This window comes from Cygnus olor, chromosome 6 (genome assembly GCF_009769625.2).
Source record: "Cygnus olor isolate bCygOlo1 chromosome 6, bCygOlo1.pri.v2, whole genome shotgun sequence".
Lineage (NCBI taxonomy): Eukaryota > Metazoa > Chordata > Aves > Anseriformes > Anatidae > Cygnus > Cygnus olor.
In genome coordinates this window covers 26,810,536-26,827,758 of record NC_049174.1, presented here as the reverse complement: position 1 = coordinate 26,827,758, position 17,223 = coordinate 26,810,536, and the positions used below count along the sequence as shown (strand labels likewise).

Genomic DNA, 17,223 nt, shown 5'->3' with positions numbered 1-17,223 from the left:
GGTGATGGTCACGGTACACGCTAGAGCTGTTCTGCTTGATATGCTCTGTTTGAATTACTTAAAGGAGCAAAACAGTTGAAGTGTTGTAGGACTTGAAACTGAGTCTTCAGGCTAGACTTGTCCTAGTGAAAGATGGAGAAAAAGTCAGATACCATTCAAAAACAGGTAGAAAATTAGAAACTTCCTGGAAGTACCTAGCCTGCCTTTTGGCTTGTGTGCTTAACTGAAACGTAAGGGTAAATCCAAGGCTTAAGGCTTTGGATGAGAAGGAGTGCTTATCTTGGCAGTCTCTGTTTTTTGTTAGACTTCTGTAACTAGGTTAACCATGTGTTGGTTCAAGATTCCAGAATGTCAAAACAATGAAAAAGCAATGCTGGCCCTCAAGGTGAGCAAGAAGGGCCTGGAGGTTCTGAGCTGGAGAATCCTCTTTCAATGGTTTAGAAGAAAACTAAATACTCAATTTAACTAATTTCATTACTTATTAAGCTGATATGTAAGAATTGGCTGCTTGAAAAACCCTTCTTCAGGAAGAAAATAACTGAAAATAAAATAAAAATAGTCTAAAAATAACTGCACACTGGTACAGTTCTTCCAGAATCCTAGATGGACAGCAACACATGCCAGTCTGGTCTCAATGTGTTTTACTCCAGTAATAGCACAGGCTTTGAGACTGACATGCAGCATTGCTCTGTCTACTTTCCCAGATGCTGATAGATCCTTGTTGGATGAAATAGGATAGCAAGGTTAATTCTGATGGTTCACTTCTTTTTCTAGAAGGCTCTGTTTGAAAGATGTTAGCCCTTTAGTTCAGTATTATTAATCAACTTTCTCCTTTGTGCAAGGCTTAAGTAGCCATTAAGAATAATATCCTTGCCAGCTATTCGTGATGTTCTCAACCTACTGCTTTGGCGAAGCCTTGATGTTACCTGGACCTGTATTGAGGTGGGATGCAGATTGGAGCCTGAGGGTAGTGGCTGAATGCTGGCTGAAATTTGGCACTTGCACTTTTTTCCTTATTCAGATGTGAACTCCTGTTGTGAGTTGTTTTCTACCACACAACTTTTCTTTTAGAACCTGGGTAGCAAAATTTCTGGCAAAAAGGCATAATAGCCTTCCTGAAAATGTGAGGATTTGCTTAGTATAAAGCCTGTGGCGTTAGTATATTAAACTTGGAATCATTTAAAGTGCATGTTCAACTGTTGGGAATGACTTAAGTACTGTTGTAAACACCAGATAATGTGCAGGCCACATGATCCACTGTGTAAAGGGTAGGCGTTTTTGTTGCTACCACTAACACGATTTTTATTTTTGAATATTTGATGCATTAGGGAACAGATCCTGCGTGTGAAGGCTGAAGAGGATAAAATCCCTTTACTGGTAGTAGGAAACAAATCTGACTTGGAAGAGCGCAGACAAGTGCCTGTAGAAGAGGCTAGAAGTAAGGCAGAGGAGTGGGGTGTGCAGTACGTAGAGACCTCTGCCAAAACTAGAGCAAATGTAGATAAGGTAAGACAAATGACTTGCTTCTGCTACAGTTAGATTGATATGGGTTGTTTAATAGCTGAGTGATGAATTCTTAACTCTGGCTGGAACAAAAGCAAATCCACAATTGAATCTCTGAAAGCATAGGTTATTAAAAATGAATTAATTTACTAGAATGTGTACATGGAAGCAAATACATAGCTCAGAGGAACTAGAGGCCAGTACAAGGTAATACTACTGCCTTGTTTTAGGTGTTGGTACCTGAACCAGCTTTCCAAGCAGGTCTATTAGCTATAGGTGCTTATAAACTCTTCCCCCCACCCCCCCTTCCTTACAAAGCTGTGTGGTGTGGCTAATGTTAAAGGCTTGATTCTTGTGTTTTGCCAAGACTGCTCTGAATTGGCAGGAAGTCTTCCTGCAGCGTCCCTGACCTTTTTTGACTTGTACGCCCTGGTCTAGGATAATCATGACATGTTTCTGCAGCTTGTTTCTTGATTAAACGTTGTTCGGGTGTTCTGGATGAGAGATGAGTTAAGACTGTCGAGTGTTCACCCACTAGGAAAAATAGATAGTTTCAAACCTCTTCATGATGTATGTAGTTAAGGGGGTTCTTGAAGGTTGTGCCCTTTTTCTTCACTGTGGACTTCACTAGTCCACAGAAGATAACTGGAAACTTACTGTTGAGCTCCTAAGGACTCTGAAGATAGTTTGGTATTCTGCGTTTGTTTCAAGATTACAAATTGTAAGTAGCTTTCTGCTTGGCCAAAGGATGTTGGCAGCTAGCTGAACTCTAAGGGTGAAGGTGTTGTAGGCAGTTTGTTAGCTCGCTAATAGAAAGTTGTTGGTCCACAACTTACATAAATAAAAAGCTTCTATTATCTCATTGTTTATTAAAACAGTGTATAGAAAACTCTTCAGATGTCTTCCTTATAAAGAACATAGCATAACTTAAACTTGGTCAAAAAACATTCTCTAACATGTGCTGTTACTAGAAAGTCAGACCACTGGATATTAACAGAAATATAGTTGTATGTCTAGATTACACTAGCGTGGTATTACAGACCTCTCCTAGGTCTTCTCTGGGTAGCTTATGTGACATACAGGTTATCCTCTGTATAAACACACTTGTCTGTTAAGGTAAGTTACCAGCCATTGTGATGGTTCTGCATTGACACTAGCAGAATAACCCTTTCCTATAAGAGGGTTATGAATGTTAAGCTATTCTATTTCTGATCATAACATGGTCTCGTTTCCAAGTGTAAAAGACCTGTATAGGTCCCCTTAAAAAGAATATCTCTATGGAAGAACACAGTTCCTGTCCTATAATCGTAAATTTTTCCCTAGTAATTCTCTACTGTGAAACAGCTATTACATCTTACACGGTATGTACTTATACAGGAGACTTGCAGGGGTAAAGTCATCTAGAACTCTTGGTAAAAATCTCTGCGTCTTTCATATAGAAAAGTCTGAGAATTTTCTATACCTGATACTGTCACTTGAACGCTGTAGCTCTCTTAAATTATAAAACAGGCAGAATATTATGCAGCGGTGTGTGTGCTTGTAGAACTACATGGAAAGAACTGAACTAAATACTTTGGCTAATGTGAGTGATTTGTCTGGAAATGTTTAGGGCACAGACAAATATAATCATGAGCTGTAAATGCTACTTTTGTGCAAGAACAACATTCAGTAAAAAGCTCTTAAAACAGGGCTGCTGAATGATTTGGGAGCCAGTTAGAATAGAATTATAGAACTGTCTTGCTGCTTTGCTGCTGCTTCAGATACTATAATTTTGCTGTTGAGTCTGTCACAGGGATATATGTCTAGATTCAATTCTGCTGTTAGATACTGTGTTGTGCTACATCTTTTATGGGCTACTGTATTGGGCAGCAACTATCTGCCTTCAGGTGGCAGAACTTGATTAATCTTTCTTTATTTTCCCCCTTAGGTATTCTTTGATTTAATGCGAGAAATCAGAGCAAAGAAAATGTCTGAAAACAAAGACAAGAACGGCAAGAAAAGTGGCAAGAACAAGAAAAGCTTTAAAGAAAGATGCTGCTTACTGTGATGCTTGGGAACTGTAAATATCTATCTACAGGTGGCATGGATAAGATACCACTAAGGATATAGGGCTGGATTCATGAAAGGAAGTCTGTATTGACTCCCTTATCTCTTGCTTTGCATATCATACCTTCAAAATGTGAAAACAGAACTTTGAAACAATTTCTGGTATCCAACAAAACCTATGCCTATGTAGACTGAAATGGGCTCTGTCTTCCTAGTATCTTTCAGAACTAGAAACATGCTGAATTTCAGAACTACAATCATTCTGTGTGGTTATACAGAGTTCTTTTCATATTAACTTCCTGGTTTACTTTAATGTCTCTCAGAATGTTTCTCTTGAACCTCTACTGGCCTTAAGAAACGCAGCTGTTCAGGTTCAAACAATTTTTCACTGTTGCCCTACCTGATGTTGCAAACGGCAGAAAAGCCAGATGACAACTGGTAAGAGTTTGAGTCTCCATCTTCTGTTAGTGGTCACTGATTTCTTATGCTGAAATCTGCTTGTTTCCTTCCTACACTCCACTTAAATAGCAACTGACACTTGAGTCAACTCAAAGCAAAGTTTCTTCATGTTCTGTTTAGTCAATACAGCATTCATGAATCAAGCTTATGGACTCACTTCAGACTTATTTAGGTAATAAAAACTATGATATTTAAATACTGGTCAGATGCATTCCCCGCTGGTCCATCTTCTCATCCTTAAATTAGTGGTATGGGGTGAGAAAATGACTCAAGCCTTTCTTCAAAAGGAATAGTGTTGTCACAGTCTCCTAGAAATGTTGTCCTGGGTTTCTTCCATGTTTTGTGGCTAGACACGATTGCACTCATTCTACATAGGTCATCATTCCCCTTCCTAGTACTGGAACAGTGAAAATCAATGTTCATGTGTTTTGTTTATATTAAATTCACGATCATGTTGGAAAAGTGGGAACATCTGCATCCATTCCATGTCTTATTGAAAACAGACCTCGAGTAAGGGTGGGTCACAACACAGTCATGAGTTGGAGTAGGTGAGGCATACATGCTACCTCTCAGTGATTATTTGCACGGTCACAGAAAGCAAATGGAGTTAAGCAGTTGCCACATCTGTTACTCACTATTAATTTTATATGTACTGTTTCCGATGCACAGCAACCTAGCACATGGAGATGCATGTTGAGTTTTGCTGTCAGTTATGCAATGGTGGTCATGTTTTAGTCAACCAAAATCAGCCTAAAAATGGAAGAGAAGGCATTTCTTAGCAAGTCCTCGTGTCAGCTGACTGAACTGTGTTTTCTGATGCAGTTTAAATTAAGTGCAGTTGCCAAAAAAATACTTCTGTCACTGTTGTAGAAAGTAACTGTCTCTTCTGTTTGTAGAGTCTCAAAATGGAAGATATCCATAATTCATTGAGAAGGAGTAGACAGACTTGAAAAGTAGTGACTGTACCTTGCTTTTTAACTAGATGCTTAAAACACCCTTGGTGAAAGGATAATGCTATGTGGTTGTTCAATGAAGCGCACTGCAGCGCTAAATTAACAAATTTTTTCTTGAGGTAAAGGAGTAGTAAATACTGTTCTGTACTTCATATTGTAACTTGAAGATGAAAAACATTTTTAACTTGTACTAGATTGCTCTTGTGCATTCAATGTCTGAACTGTGGAGGAAAAATGTTAGATATCAGAACTTCTGGTCTGAGGTTTTACAGGGACTTATCACAAACTCATCGTCTTCCATAATTAGTCTAACGTGTCAGGCAACTCATGGGATTGGGGAAAATGTACTAAATAAAAGGTGCTGTAATCTTCATTCATGTCAAGTTTAATTCCTTCTCTGTTAACGTTACCTTCTGTGCACAGAAAGAATGGTTACCAGTTCTGGAAATATTTCTTGTAATGCCATGGTTGGTATTAGCAAGCCAACTTAACAATAGTGTTGTGAGGCAGAGGCTATAGGAGCCTGGTGGCTTACAGAACCACTTGAGCAGTATCTGTCTGAAATCTAAACACCTAATGGGACACTTGGGTCTGTAATGATTGTAACAAAATTTCCTCTTGAACTTCCATGGATCCAGTCCATTTCTGAATGCACGTTGTGCCTACAACATATCAATGTCTGCTTTGGAAGCAGACTGCTCAGGTTTGGTTTTAGTTGAGGCCTAAGGTTTAAGTCCTTAATTAACCTAAAGGATAAACAACAGTTGAGTTTATATTGCAAGCTTAACTAGGTCAAGTCCCTCTGAGGTGGATTGTAAAAAGTATCTAACAAAACTGAATAAGCTTTCCTTGCTATATGAATAATGAACTCGGCAAAGCTCACAATAAGCAGCTCAGCTGTGGTAACTCAAGTGACTTATATGCTTTGACCTTTGATCTCTTTAATCATAAAATTAATGATAAAATACATGACAGTATTTGATAGGGCAGATGAATTTCTGTTCAGAACAGTCTGTCTCCCATGGCTGGCTGTACGGTTTGCGTGCTCTTTTCACATGGGTTACTTTTTTCAACAGATAAAGCTCTACCACTAAGGTAGACTTGTTTGAAAATGGTGCTTGCTGTTTCATGACTTGATACTGCATCTCTTCCGTGTTCTGTGCTTGTCACCTTTACCAGAAATGCTAGGCATAGCCTAAATACAGCAGCTCTTCAATATCCTCTTCTGTACTTCTGATAAACTTTGATTTAACTTTCCAGTTACAGCAGAGAACATGATAAACAAGGCAACTACCTTGACTACTTGGTAACATTGGGTAACAAGCTTTGACTTGCACCAGAAAGGCAGTGAAACGGCTCTCCTGGATTGGAATCCTGCTGCCTCCACCTCATATGGTGGAGGTGCCCGAATGTATGTTCTTCTAAATGGGGGCGATGCAATTTGAGGGTCCTTGAATGACTTCCATATGTGCTTCACTGGACATCAGTACACATTGGTATCAGGTGGGTTGACTGGAATGAATAAAAAGTCAGGTGGAGAAATGCTGCCTTTAGATTTGGGTTTTCCTGTGAGCAGAATAAAGGGAACTTTGGCTTTTATCTGAGTGCTTACAGCTCCGGTACATCAAACAGGGAGGACTTTGGCAAGGGGTGTGTGTGCCTCCCTGGTCACCATGCTGTGTAGCTGAGGCAGTTGAAGGCTGCATTGAAGCTGATATATTCTAGTAATCTTTTCATGACCTTCTTAGAGCATGGTTGTAGGCAAGTAACTGGATATTTGAAACTGGAGGTCATACAAGACTTGAATGCTTAAGTGCGAGTGTACTGTCAGATGTTATTCTTGCATAAGGGTTTGATGTAAAGTCAGGGAGCTGTTTACTGCAGTATGTAATCTTCTGTATCTGGCCTGGTTGTGGGTATTCAAGTGTTCTAGTCTTCATTTGGATCTGAGCAAACAAGTATGTAGGAGACAAATTCCCATTGTAACAGGGCGTAAGTCACTGTATAAAGTTCCATTTCAAAAAGCAGGCTAAATTCCAGGAGTGAGAGAGCAGACTTCTCTTTTCCTGGCTAGAGAAGGATGTCTATAGATGAGAGTACAGATGCAGCATGAAGAGCATCTTCAATGACTTGTGCTATCTGTTCTGTACAGGCTAATAACCGTTTACTGCAATTTCTAGGTAAGCCCTAGGTTTGATGAAGTAAGATGGGCGCATACATTTAGCGGGCATTAAACTTCAGTAAGACTTCACTACCTATCTGAAGTTGCAGTTGAATCCTGTCTGGCTAATACAGTGCTTAAGAATACTTTAGGTCTAAGGCACAAAGCTGCAATCTGGAATGTAGGGGGGAGGGTGGATGCATCTGAGTAAATACTGTGATTTTTCTTTTTAAAACTTTTCAAAGTGCTAACCCAGTGTTTGGGGCTGACAGGTCTATCAATTTTTGGTCAAAAAGAGGATACTGTTTATCAATTCAACTCAGAGCTTATGTAGACAGAAGCTTTCTTTAATTGCTATAAGCATATGTTGCTATGTTCACCTCCTGTTGACTTTGTAGTTGGGAGAAGGAAGAGGAACAAAAAAAGCTATGATTTTCACCATGATCTCCACACTTCATGGAAATGGCAGGTGTTCCTCTTGGGAGGGGAAGGTGTTATCTCTAACACCAAGAAAGAGGTTTAGCATAGAGGAAGTGATTGTGACTGCAAGATTTAATAAGATTGCCTCTAAACCATGTATGTTATACTACACAATGTAAACTTATTTTTTTCTTACATAGCTTCAGAGCTTTGTCTTTAACTTGCACAAACATTTCTAATGTCTATAAAAAAAGGTCACTTTTCATTATCATGCTAATACAACTGATTTGTATTACTATTGATAATAAAAAAAAAGGCACCATATTTGTTTGTTACTGATTTTTACAGTATTTTATGAGCAAGTCTAATTCCTAAATTCTTAAACCAAGCAGCCATTGACTTCCAGTTTCTGGAACTGACCTTTTGCTTGTATCAAAGCTATAATATGATTATATTCCAGGCTGTGAGGAAGGAGGAGAGGAAGAAGTGAGTGAGGATCCTCTCATCAGTGCTGGTGAAACTGTCTACGTATATTTCAGAATTACACCACTGCAGTGGCCTGAATTGTTCATCTTCATGGCTAACTTTCCACAACATAACTAGATCGGACTGCTTGCACTGACAGTGTAAACAGAGTTCCTTTCCTCTCTTTTTGGTCAATCTTGATGGGCAAATAACAGAACAAACGATGTTGTGTGGAAGTGCTGATACCTAGTCTTGAATGTGAGACTATTCTGTGTTGGTTTGTGATGAATGAACTTCCGCAGAGATGCCTGTTTGGTAGGATGGTTTGAGACAGACTCACTGCACTCACTGTTCACGTCACTGAATTCTGAATGGCACAGAAATGGGGTTCACAGTAAACTCGCTGTTGGGTGCAGTTTCTACTGCCACTGCCATACAAGTTGGAAGTGGAATGGCCCTTTGATGACTCCTGGCCAAGGATTACAGCTGTTTAAATAATCTTGCTTATGTGGTGCTTGCCTGATGTTTGCCCTCTGTTTCAGATTGACATGGTGGCTTACGTAGCTCTCCTTTCCAGTGAAGTCTATTTTTAAAGTACTCTTGGCATGATGAACATGAAAAGTTACTTAGGGGGCAGGAGAGGCTTCTGGACAGTACTATATAGCTGTACCTGAAGCCCAGAATGAGGCCCTTCTATTCAGATGCTCTCGGGTGGCTGTGAGGAATAGGCCTCCCTTAAGTTACAGCAGCATCAGACTGGGTAATGATTGCACATACATGGCTTGACTTCAGCCTTGGTGCTTGTCTGTGCTCTGCCCAAACCAGAAACTAGTGTGGTTTCTTCTGCGTGCTGAATGCTCTCCCAGTTCCTGGGGTGGCACAGGCACCTCTTCCTGAGAACTTGGCTCCATCTTGTGGCTTCAGAAGTTAGAAGCTCTACCATGGAGAGGGGCTATTCAGCATGCTCAGATGAGATTACAGGTAGTTGCTATTAATCTGCTACCTGAATTACGTGTAGAAATCCCTGCTAACTAGATTCTTCTGTTCTTGCGCTGCCATATGATTCTCTTGTGCAGTAGGAGACCTTGTTCTAAGTTAAAGTTTTCCTTTTGCGTGCAAACACAAAGTTAACTCTTGCCTAAACATCCTAGTGTGCAGCAGAACCAGCAGTTTCTCACGAGGATGGTGGCTTTACAATTTCTATAGCATTAAACCAGTTTGCATTGCAAGTGTAAGTTTGTTCTGCTCATTGAGCGCTGATTTGCATGCCAGAAAGAATAGTTATTGTTCCGGGGGACTATGCATTACTTCACAAAACATTTTGTTTCTAGGGGTAACTAAAGATGCTGTTTTTTCTTTGCAGCATAAAGCCTCAGTTTGGGGGTGGGTATATCCTGTTAAAAACCCTTCTTTTCCTGCTCCCCAGTCTCTTTCCCCCCCAGCTGCAAACTGCTTAGTGTCTGCTGTGGGAACGGAATCTGCTAGGGAAATGCCAGCAAATGCTCCCCCCCCGAGCCTTGCAGCTCCAGCGGGGTTAGAGGTGAAATGCAGAGGTATGACTGGGACCCTATGCTCTGCAGTTACTGTCCTGATAAGGTTGATTAATTTCCAGTGTTTACAGTAAGTTCCTTCCAATGGGCTTTGCTACTTGGCTTTGAGGCAGAATCATGTTTTCGATATAATCAGAGTTTATAGGGTTTGTTTTTAAAGTCTAGCGTTCAGGCTATCGGAGGCTTTATGCATGTTGGCTTCATAGGCCAAATACCAGAATTCAAGGACAAACTTGTACATACATGTAGCACTAAGAGACAAGGAAAGTTACTGCTTAATAGTACTGGGTTTTATTTAAAAGGAAAACACATACAACAAACTGAACTTGCTGTTTAGATGAGTGTTTCTCACCCTGTGGTCTGTAAGAGTGCTCTGTAACATGATTACCCTCCCCGCAAAATGACAGCATTATGCTGCTGTACATGTAAACAAGGAAAACAACTGTGGACTGGGGGAAGGAGCAATTATCTTAAAAAGTCAAATTCTTGCTTCTAAATGAAAACGACCATGGTAACATTGCATGGTAACATGGGATAGCCTATGATTTTACTCAGAAAAGTTTGTCTGGCTCTTCAGTTTTAGAAAAACTGAAGAAAACCTGAGAGAAACAGTCCAAGCCAGATGCAAATCTCCCTGACAAAAGGATCCTTGGCCAAAATTGCAGGATTCAGAAGTTAAAAACTGTTTCCTGCTTGGGAGGTGGAGCTATGAAAACCAAGACCTACTAGGTTGTTGAACAGATGCCTGCAGGGTAGATTAGGTGTTTGGTTTTACATACAGCAACTCTTCTAGTTAGCACCCTGGGCAGGGCTGAGGGAGAACCTCTTCCATTCTAGGGCCTCAGATTTCATTTCTTTATAGAAAGTCTGTGGAAGCCCAGCTTCTAGGGTTTCAAATCTTTTACTTAGGTTCAGATAGCTTTAACTAGACATGAATCCTTCTTTCCTCTCCCTCCTGGTGACTCCAACTAGGTGCTGAGCAGTGCCACCAGGTGACAGGCACTTGCTTCCCCAATCATGGTCAGCTGCCCAGTTCCAGCTCTGAAGACTGCAGGACGATGGAGAGTGAATCAGATTATGGGAAGAACCACTACCTGCAGGAGGATTATTAGTGCTGGGAGAGCTGGACACCTCAGACTTTGCTCATGAGAGCTGTTTCCTACTTGTGGAGCAGTAGCAGAGCAGGTGATTTACCTGTTCCCATAGCCAGGTTAGAGCTTTCTAATGTGGTACCTTGAGTGATGACAGCAGTGCAGCAAACACTTGTGGAACGGAGGGTAACGCCGTGCCTGGTTGAATTGTTTTGATTTGCTTTTTTTTCCCTTTCCCCTCCCTGAACAGCATGGAGGGAGGAGGGCAGGCAGAGCTGCTCCTGCGTGGGAATAAAGGCCACATTTGCAGCTTTGCCCCAGGAGCTTGAAAACCATAAGTTAGGCCTCCAAAACTACATTTGGTTTAGAAATAATGAGATGCTTTAGAAAATGAACTTGGAGTTCTCTTTCAGTCTTTTTGTTTCCAAGCCTTTTGAGTGCACTTGCTTCATGTTTGCAAGCTTGCTTTCTGCAACAATGATGGTAGAAGTATTTTTTTTTTTTAATGCAAACAAAGATGTTCTTATACTTGTTGATTCCAGCACCTGGGGCATAAATTTTCAAATATTGTGGCATTTGGAGAGGAGTGGAGGCAGGACACACAAAACACTCAACTTTAAGCCCCGTTTCCGCTGGGTCACCGTCTTCTGCAGTTGGAAGCTGAAGGCTTGCAAAAGCTGAACCATAAGGACCCCCTGTTGGTGGTCCCAGTGTCTGTCTTGGCAGCTTGCCAGAAGCCCAAGGGATGCACTTAATTTTCTTTATTCATTAGCATATTTTTAATCAAACGCATCAAACCACAATGTTTCCACATGTCTCTCCCATGGCAGATGAACAAAAATAGGTCAGCGCTCAAATGCACCTTTACTGTGCTGCAGTTCTGCAGTTCCTTCCTGCTTACAGCTACAGTTGGAGGACAGCAAATAACTTGCCCTGCACACCTTGGGAATGCTGTGATGAAAAGGACTTTGCTTCCTCCTGAAAGAGGAAAAGCAGCGTGGCACGTGTCCATGAGACCATCCTCTTTCCATCCACTGCCCAGTCGGAGGGTAGGGAGAGGTGCATCTGAATCCTCTCCAGCTTGGTTTCAACTTTACAGCATTTGTTTAACATTAATTTTCAGTGAACAATCAAGCAGGTGCAATGTCCAGGGCTGAATTCCCTGGCCCTAATGAAGTTTCAAGACTGCTTACACCTAGCTTAATAACAGGCTTTTTACATTCTTGTCACCTGTAACCTACCTTCATTTACCTCATGCTGCCAACCCATCTCTAGCCAGGCAAGGAAAATGTTGCAGTGTTGAGATCATGTTCACACTTGCAGCTGAGACGTGTCTTGCCTTGTTTCTTATCTCTGAATTGTTCATAACAAGAGCTAAGTAAAAATTACTCTTCATGTTTTTTACATGAGCTTTCAAAGTTGGTTACACTGTTCTGGGTGGGGTGAATATTGCATCAACACCAAGTTAAAACTTATCTTTTGTTCTTTTTTGGAAAGAAAAGGGGATAGAGGTTCCAGGGAATAGTCTTCATCATGAGACAAAAATCTAGCGAAGTCCAAGGTATTAAATAGGTTTGGAGCATTTGAAATGCAGGCTTGTGACAAAGGGATGCATGCTTTACTTTCTGTCCATTTCTAACTTTTTTTTTTTTTTTTTTAAGTCTGGCAGAACTCTGTTAAACAGAGGAGTGAGGATCCATCCCAAGCAGAGAAATTAGAATGGGCTGGCAGCCCGCACCTAGCTGCGGAAAAGCGAAGGAAGCTAAAGGTGAAAAGCTCTGCAGCATCCAGGCCTGTTTCCAAAGGGCCCCACCTCTTCTGGTAACCCTTTCCTGCCAGCCAGCGCGGTCACCCCTGCAGCAAGCGGGGTGCGCGCAGCAAGGGCTGCTGCCAGCAGGGTCTTCTGGTGGTCGCAGCCTCCTCTGTGGTTCCTCTTGTTCTGGGAGCTAACCTGAGGGGTTGGGGGCAGGAAGGGTATCTCCGCGAGACTGTTAGTTTTGGCTTCCCGTTTAAAGGTGCTAGGCGTTTCCTGCTAGAAGGCCTTTTCCGTGTGCTTTCGTGTCAGAAGCCCCAAACCAGAATACAACCTGTTGAGTTTAGGAGTCCATAGGGAGATGGAGTTGTTTTTGCTGTGCGCCAGGCTGGCCTGTTCCTCGTGCTGTCTCTGTGGGCTGCATGAGTCCGGCACAGAAAGCAGGACATGACATTTGCAGTCGGTCACCAGGCCTCTGCTCCATGTTTCTGGGCTGGCCCTGGGGGTTAAAGCCTCTGAGTGATGTTTTTTTCCCCAAAAGCTTAGGCACTGTTCCTCTGTCACGTGGAATAGTCTCCTGGCACTAGGGCAATTCAGAGCTATTTTGGGTGCCACAGAGGCCTGAGCCGGAGGTCTGCAGGAGGCAGTAGCCTTGCTCTGGGTTCATGGCTGGTGTTGGAAAACTTATCCTTTCTGCTCCTTGAAAAGGCAGGAAAACCACCTGCTTACTCCTTCCTTGTTCATGCTGTAATGGTTAACAGCAGCAGTCCTGCTACAGGCAAATACTCTGCTTCTACCCATTTACCTCACTTTTCTTCAGCTCTTCCACTTCTGCTGTATGAATGGTTTCCATCAGCTGCTATCAATCACTTTTTTTTTTTTACTTTCAGTCCTTAATATGTAGCTGAGTGTTTGCCTTGTCTAAATCCAGCCTAATATCTGTATTCTTTTTCATTCTTTAACAGCTACTGATGAACAAATTAAGCCCTGTAACTTATCTTGTCTAGGTAACAGTGGGATCAATACTGCTACAGACTCAGTCCTGAAAGTTTGTTTGTGCCCTGCCACCTGGAGAGGGGAAGAGCATCACCTGGCAATGCGTAGTCCTTGAACTGGTGAACTGTGCTCTCCTGTAATGCCCAGATTGGGCAGATCTGCCCATTTGGGCAGATGAGACGGCACGGTGTCTGCCACATGGTAACTGTGGGGGAGCTCCATCTACTCTTGCTTCGTGGACTGCTATCGGGGCAACTGCAATGATGTTTTGGTTTGAGGGAATACGCTTCCGCTGTTAAGAAAGCAGCCTTACAAAAAGCCTTGGGTGCCACCGTGGAGAGTGTTGCGATTCCAATTCTTGGCAGCCACTGGAAACCCCAAATCTTTGCGTTCTGTAGTGAAACTTCCTGGGCAGTGCACACCCTCAAAATGGCAGCCACCAAATCCAAAAGGCTGCTTTGCTGCCCAAGTAGGTGATGGGGAATGCTGCCTCTGAAGTCTACCTTGCTCGGGGGCTGTGCATCCCTTGGGCATCACAATTTTGACTCCCTCCTGGCTTTCCTCCAGGAACAGAGCGTGGGTCCGTTCTTGTCAGGGAAAGGCAGGGTGGTTGGCAGTGCTGCCATGTTTTGTGTACACACTGCTCCGCGCTCAAAAGGCTAGGGCCAAGCACAGGGAATTTCACATGGCTCAATTCCCTTCTGCCCCAGGGAGTCTGCACGTCTCCTCTCCCAGAAGAGTGTGCTCACCGGGTTGTGCTCTGTGCCAGGGAGAGGACTGCCTCTGTCCTCTGGAACCTGTGCTGATAGGGATGAGGTACTTTGGGATGTTTTGGCTGCGTGCTGCAGCAGGGGGTCTGGCCTCATGACTCTCAGAACAGCATACCTAGTGGCAGCACATGCCCTTGGGTCTGTACGGGTGCAACCGGAGGCTTGGAGAGCACCCCGGTGCCCTCCTCCCAGCATCACCCCATAGTTTGCTCCTCCTGAGGAGACCTGACTTGTTTTCATGCTTCCCAGGACTCCTGTAAGGCAGAGAAGGGGACTGAGCCCAGCTCTTCTATTGTGAACTGTTGGACTACTGACTAAATGAAGGTATGAATAAAAATAGCTTGCTGCCATCCTCTCCACCCACCTTGAGCTCTTTTAGGAAAAGGGAAGAAAAGAATGATATTTACTGCTGCAGTTTTGGACACCTGATCTGGAAGGTGGGCAGACTGAAAACACCTGCTGCACTGAGCCCTTTAGGGAAGAAAGTCGGAGATGTTCATTCAGTCATGGTAAGGGGCTTAAGCCCGAGATGGATGCTGCAGGCTTTACAGGTCCAGAGGCCCTGGGCCTGCCACTAAAGCTGGGGCCAGGCACCTAGGCATCTTAGATGTATCATGATGGGACTCACTAACACAACAGGTGCCTGATATTCCTTCACCTTTTGCTATGACATCAGTGATTTTAACATTTAAATTCATATAATGGGTGGAGGTATTCAGCATCAGCTAAAAGCACAGATTTCAAGTTGCACTAGCGGGATCAGAACAAAGCAAAGCAGTTTCATCTGTCTCCTTGAGCTTTTTTCTGACCCTGTGTGCACAATGTGGTTTGTACTGGGAGTGTCAGGGAGTGGACGTTCAACAAACATTTCCCCAAAGTGTAAACAGTGCGACAGCCTCATTTCTCATGACATTTGTCCAAGTAGTTCATCATCCTCTGGTCAACTTACTTTGTTGCCATCCAGGAAATACAGGTAAATAGTGTACAATCATACTGGTGATATTCAACAAAACATTGCTTTCCATCATGACTCCATACTACTGGCATCCTTAATGTCTATTTGCGGTAGGGGAAATGCTCTGATCCAAGGAACACCTAAGAAGTGAAGCAGAGCCTTCAGAACTGTGGTCAGAGTCATCATATCTAATGTTCACATTTTATACTCTTAAGGAGACAATCTTTTTATTTTTTTTCTTTTCTCCCCAGTGTAGGGGTACTCTATTGCCTAAATATGTGATTATCTTGAAGGTCCCCTGACACTGACAGCTGGAAAGAGCTGTGGCTGTGCAAAGTACTATCTATTACAAATTCCTTATGCAGTCCTAGCACCTCTCATCCTGAAGGACCAGACCCCTTGAACTCTGGACCATGACTACTTTCCCGTTCCCCCCAAAAGGCCACAGTAAATGAGGCAGCCTTAGAGAAGTCCAGCTGTGTGATAGCAGCTGCTGCCTTGTACTTCTCCCAAAGGGAAAGTGGGGTCTATTTTGGGGTGTGATGGGGACCCACTAGCTGCAGGCCTTGCATTTTTTCTATCTCAGTGCCCTTCACTGCTCTTGGAGATGTGGCCCTGCAGAAGAGGGCCCCAGAGGACACAGCAGTCAAATGCAATCTCTGCTGTAGGGAAAGTTTGTGCGCAGTTCAGAGCAAGTACTACTCTGTAATAGCCTCTAGTAAAGAGGAGCTGTAGAGAATAGAGCAACTAATTGGGTCTATATTGGGATGCTTTAGTACCCATGTTGAAATTTGGCCAAGGAAACGAAGCTCGCCCCTTCTACTGTTACACACAGATAAGCCAATAGTTCCAAGGCATCTTTCACGACCAGCAGTGGTGAGGAATTATCATACACAACATCCAAACCTGAATGCACCTGGCTTTGGTATGGGATTTTTTTTTAATATTCCTTTTTCAGCTGGAAATTACTGATGTGACCAAAGTCCGATTTCCTTCAGCAGTTTCTCCCTTCCTCCCCCCACCTTTTCGCACTCCCTGAGGTCTGACCATCTGGAAATCCTCCTCCACCTCTTCATCATGTGTGAATTTCCACCTAGGGCTGAAAGTGTCACTGTACTAAAGTGTGATGCATTAACACATTGAGGCAGAAAGCAGAGGGGAGTTGGGGATTATAACACTTCATGACCCACTCTGCAGTCGTTCTATGATTTAATCATCTTTATCAGCTTGTATCCTCTTCTTTGTATCCCTCTATTTTCCCCGTATCCTTTATTAAAATATTCCCATAATTAAAACAAGCAGTAAAACAACACACAAATAAATTGTGGTACCTTGTCTTCAAATTAGAATCAATTGAAAAAAGGCAGATATCTCAAGGAGAACAAACCTTGTTCACTCAAGCAAGCTGGAGGACCCAAGTTGTTCTTTCACAAGGAAGCTAGGTAATTATCTCCATATCGCCTATCACTTATTGCAGACTCGGGCTTCTCTCCTGCCAACCCTTGTGCACGTGATCTGAGCAATTGTAATTTATATATAAGTAGAAACAGTAATAATGCTATCTTGTACAGAAATGAAACCAAGCCCTGCAAAATAAGTACAGTGTTGGTTTATCCTTTCAGTGCAGCGGAATGCAAAATTCACTACTTTGGAAGTCAGTTAGCTGCCTAGCCTTCTCCTGACTAAATATTGAGGCTTATTATGCTTCAAATAAATATATATATATATATTTCTTTTGTGGCTTGGTTGCTGTAATCATCTTGGATGTAATAATGTTACTAGCCTCAGGGCTATATTTATTAAGATTTTAATTTAAAATCTTTCTGTCCTTCAGCATTTAAACAGAGGAAAACCCCATCTGGAGTAGCCAAAAAAAAAAAAAAAAAGGGCTCATCCTCCTCTTTTTCATGCGTTCCTCTCCCCTAGGCTCTCTCTCTCATCTTTTAAGTGAAAAAAACCCTAAAACAATATACTTTCCTGTTGTTTCTCTGCACCTTCCTAATGTTTCAGTACCTGCGTAAGTCTGGTGGGCCCAATGTCTGCTTAATGTGGTCCATGTGCTCCTCTTCTTGCTGTCTGCAGAGCAGTGGTTTGTTCTTAC

General features: G+C 42.5%; 1 protein-coding gene across 2 annotated transcripts in view; it reads left to right on the top strand.

Moving 5' to 3' along the window:
• RALB (RAS like proto-oncogene B) overlaps window positions 1-5,334 on the top strand; it is a 45,226-nt gene extending 39,892 nt beyond the window's left edge. For both annotated transcript variants that reach the window (XM_040562336.1, XM_040562337.1), the window contains 2 exons: window positions 1,329-1,506; window positions 3,431-5,334. In XM_040562336.1, coding sequence (XP_040418270.1) covers window positions 1,329-1,506; window positions 3,431-3,550 — 298 coding nt within the window. In that variant the 3' untranslated portion in view covers window positions 3,551-5,334. The remainder of the gene's footprint in view (window positions 1-1,328; window positions 1,507-3,430) is intronic.
• The last annotated feature ends 11,889 nt before the right edge of the window (window positions 5,335-17,223 follow it).